We start from the raw sequence: 3673 nt of genomic DNA on the forward strand, positions 1-3673 counted from the left end.
CAGATTAACACTTAAATGTAACAGTTTTTATATGGACATTTCACGCTTGTGTAGTCTGAACGAGGGTAAATCTGTTTCTCTTCAACACTTGACAAGGATGATTTGAATATTTTAGCTTAACAGCTTCATTGCTTTAATAAATTTATATTTTAATGCTTATCATTCGTTCTTGAATTGTAACATTTGAAGAGTGTAGTTTTCAGTAGGCTAGGTCTCATGGTATAGTTAACTTGCGTGTCAGTCACAATCTGCCCATGGTCAACTCCAGTAGGCCTATTAGGCAACAGTATACTAGTCCCCTAAAGCAGACAAATGTAAGTAGGTATCTCACTTCAATGGTTCTGCGGCGTTATTTGTTGTGCAGCCTTGACAGAACCACTACGGCGACAACTTTTCTGTTTCTTTACTCAATGAGCACAGTGCTTAAAAGTAACTGAAAGTAAAACTCATACAGACACAATATACTTGTGCACATTAGTTCAAGTAAAAGTGAATAAATAGTTTGCAGTCTAACACAAAGCTGTAACATTTTCAGCTTTTTTGACTTTCTCAGATTGCACAATTCAATGTGTTAAGGATGTACATCTGTCTGCTATGAAATGGTATAGCTGTTCTCAATCAAACGGACACGATGTGACTGTCTTGAATACAAAGGGTGAACTGTTACAATTTACCCCAACTCCTGGGTCAGTAACAGGGCTTTGGGTGACATGTACGTTTGAATTGAGAACTTGTATAACTGAGGCAGAATTTAAATGACTTGTGCTCCATTAACTGGCCCTTCATCTGACCTAAATGTTTGGCCTTTAGTGAGAGACTGGTGCAGTGAGTGACTGTTGGCCATGTTCAGTTGTGACAGTGTTATGGTAGTCCTGGCCTACAGGCTTGGTGGTCCCTTGGGTTTGTTACAACTGACCATTAGCTAGCTTACAATTTAGCTATAACTCTAGCATTGCTACATTAAATCATGTCTATACACACTACAACATAACAACCTGATGTTTGAATCTAAAAAAAAAAAAAAAAAAGCAGGTGATGCCTTTACAAAAACAAACTACTTACCTCAATCGTTTGTTCAATCAGATCAGAGTATCTCAGGGTCTAGCGTCTTCATATGACGGTTGAGGACTAAACAGCATGTGCACAGTGAGTCTGGTTCTAGCTTGTTCCTGATTGGAGATATTTAGTGTTCCAACTATCCCCAGTTAGGACACATCTCAAATGTATTTTTACTACCGGGGTGACTGTCTCTCCCTGATGTGTAGATGTCCCTGCTAGAGCATTTCCACTGTGCTTTCTTGGAGCCAGGCCATATGAGGTCATCACTAGTTAACAGCCACAAAGTAAAACCCTTCCTGTTTCTACAATTATTCTTAATCTGTTTATTTTAATTTTTTTTATAAATGCCCCCACACATTTTTGGCATATACAGCAACCCACTTTGACTTAGTGGAAGCCAGATAGTCAAAAAGACAGCAAAGGCCCTTATCAGGATTGTGTAAGGTACAGGCAAACATGCTGTTATCAAATAATATAGGCCTTCCCAAAGAAATGTAGGCCTAGTATACAAAATAAGAATGCAAATTCTGAAACAACCAAAGTCTCAAACATAAATGTTTCTACTAGAAAATTGTTGCTTTGTATGTTTACTTTTCTTTTGAAAATCCTTGATTTTTCTACAGTTGCCTTATATAGGCCTATGAAGGTGGGAAGGGAAGAAAGGATGGGTGCATATGAAAAGTATTCTAACAGGGCCATATCCTAATTTGCACACTTGGGAATGTGATTTTGGTTGTCAGATGTTAAATGGATGATCTACCAAGGAGGGGATTCGATTATCTAGCCCACGTTGCCCTGGTGGGAAGAGATTGCATTTGTTTTGGAACCGGGCTGCCACCCAGGCATGAGGCAGGTGCCCGACTCTGGCCGATGACAAAGTCCAGTCAAAACAAAAGTGACATGGTTAAGCACATGGAGTAATGAGTAGGATTCTGTAATTTCACACGCAAAAGTGATTGCTTTTGATAAAACACTATCTGCCTTCCCAATGAAAATTGGTTTTGAAAATTCCAAAATATTTTACGTAAAAGACATTGTTGTAGCCTTATGTCCTGAACAATGCACCACGTTGCCTTGTTGACAACATGACTGAGGACAGATTACTGTCTGATTTGGAATGGGCGCTCCACCCTCACCGCTTTTACCCAGTTCAAGTCATGAGCCATAGACTGGTGCACTGCGGGTCAGCTTAATCAAACTTCCTCAGTGGATACAACTGCCTGTGTTTGGTTGACATGCTTCCAATGAATGAGCTTGTACTATTAGCCTCACAGCTTGTATCAATTATGGTTAATTATGTAAGCTACATTCCACAGGTGGCAGCGAAATTCAGACCAATACTATAGGCAGACTGGGCAATTTATTATTTCGGTGGGTGTGTATCGGCCAATAAACATCAACAGGTGCTTTCAATCGGCTTAATTAATCACCACACCCTGGTAGGTGGGTATATAGGTTGGAGTCTGTAGCTTTACCACTTCAGCAAGTGTTTCCCTGCTAAACATGGGTTTTTTAGGTTTTATGTGAATCTTGGCTGACGACAGAGTGAAAGTTATGTCTTCCGCTGGTCTCCAGATTCTGGGCATCTTCCTGGCTATTATTGGTTGGCTTGGGGACATTGTCGTCTGCGTGCTCCCCATGTGGAAGGTGACGGCTTTCGTAGGCAACAACATCGTGACTGCACAGACCTTCTGGGAAGGCCTGTGGATGAACTGCGTACAGCAGAGCACGGGCCAGATGCAGTGTAAGGTCTACGACTCCATGTTAGCTCTCCCTCAGGACCTCCAGGCTGCCAGAGCTCTGGTGATCATCTTCATCCTCGTGGGCTTGATCGGCATCCTACTCTCCGTGGCAGGCGGGAAGTGCACCAACTGCATCGAGGACGAGGAGGCCAAGTCCAAGGTGGCCATCGCATCCAGCGTGTTTTTCCTAGTCGCTGGCGTCCTCTGCCTGATCCCAGTGTCCTGGTCTGCCAACACTGTTATCAGGGACTTCTACAACCCACTGCTCACTGACGCGCAGAGGAGAGAGCTGGGAGCTTCACTGTTCATCGGCTGGGCCTCTGCTGGCCTGATGCTCATCGGGGGTGTCCTTCTCTGCTGCCAGTGCCCCCTGCGCGAAGAGCGGGGGTACTCTGCCAAATATTCCGCCCCCAATGGAGGGGCCTACGTCTGACAAAATTAACACTTGTTTTACATGGCTGCGTTTGGTGCAGTACAAATGATTCAAGTTCTTCGATTCACTTCAGTGGACCTGGACATTTGTCAAAAGGCAATTGTAACCCACTTTTTTATCTAGTGTTTTATTTTAACTGCTTTAATAAATATTTTAATGTTCTTGAATTGCAACATTTGAAATGTTTTGTTTCAAGTAGGTGCGGTCTCATGGTATAGACAAGGGTTTAACTTGTTTTCACTCACAATTTAATCATGATCCTTTTAATCAGACATATTTAAGTAGGTAAACTAATTTAAATGGTTCTCTATGGGGTTGTGTGAACAGATTGACAACCAGACTTTTCCATCCAATTTCAATTGTTTTAACTTTACTCCAAATAGTTTAGGAAATACAAGATGCCAACAAATGTCCAGAACCCCCTTGAGGAATAATGTGC

The 3673-nt window shown here is 42.1% G+C and overlaps 1 protein-coding gene across 1 annotated transcript; it reads left to right on the forward strand.

Annotated features, from left to right (window-relative positions):
* Positions 1–2610: 2610 nt before the first annotated feature.
* LOC120056664 (claudin-like protein ZF-A89) lies at positions 2611–3234 on the forward strand. The gene has a single exon (XM_039004875.1). It carries the CDS (start codon positions 2614–2616, stop codon positions 3232–3234), a length of 621 nt encoding a protein of 206 aa, XP_038860803.1. The 5' UTR covers positions 2611–2613.
* The last annotated feature ends 439 nt before the right edge of the window (positions 3235–3673 follow it).

This window comes from Salvelinus namaycush, chromosome 12 (genome assembly GCF_016432855.1).
Source record: "Salvelinus namaycush isolate Seneca chromosome 12, SaNama_1.0, whole genome shotgun sequence".
Taxonomy (NCBI): domain Eukaryota; kingdom Metazoa; phylum Chordata; class Actinopteri; order Salmoniformes; family Salmonidae; genus Salvelinus; species Salvelinus namaycush.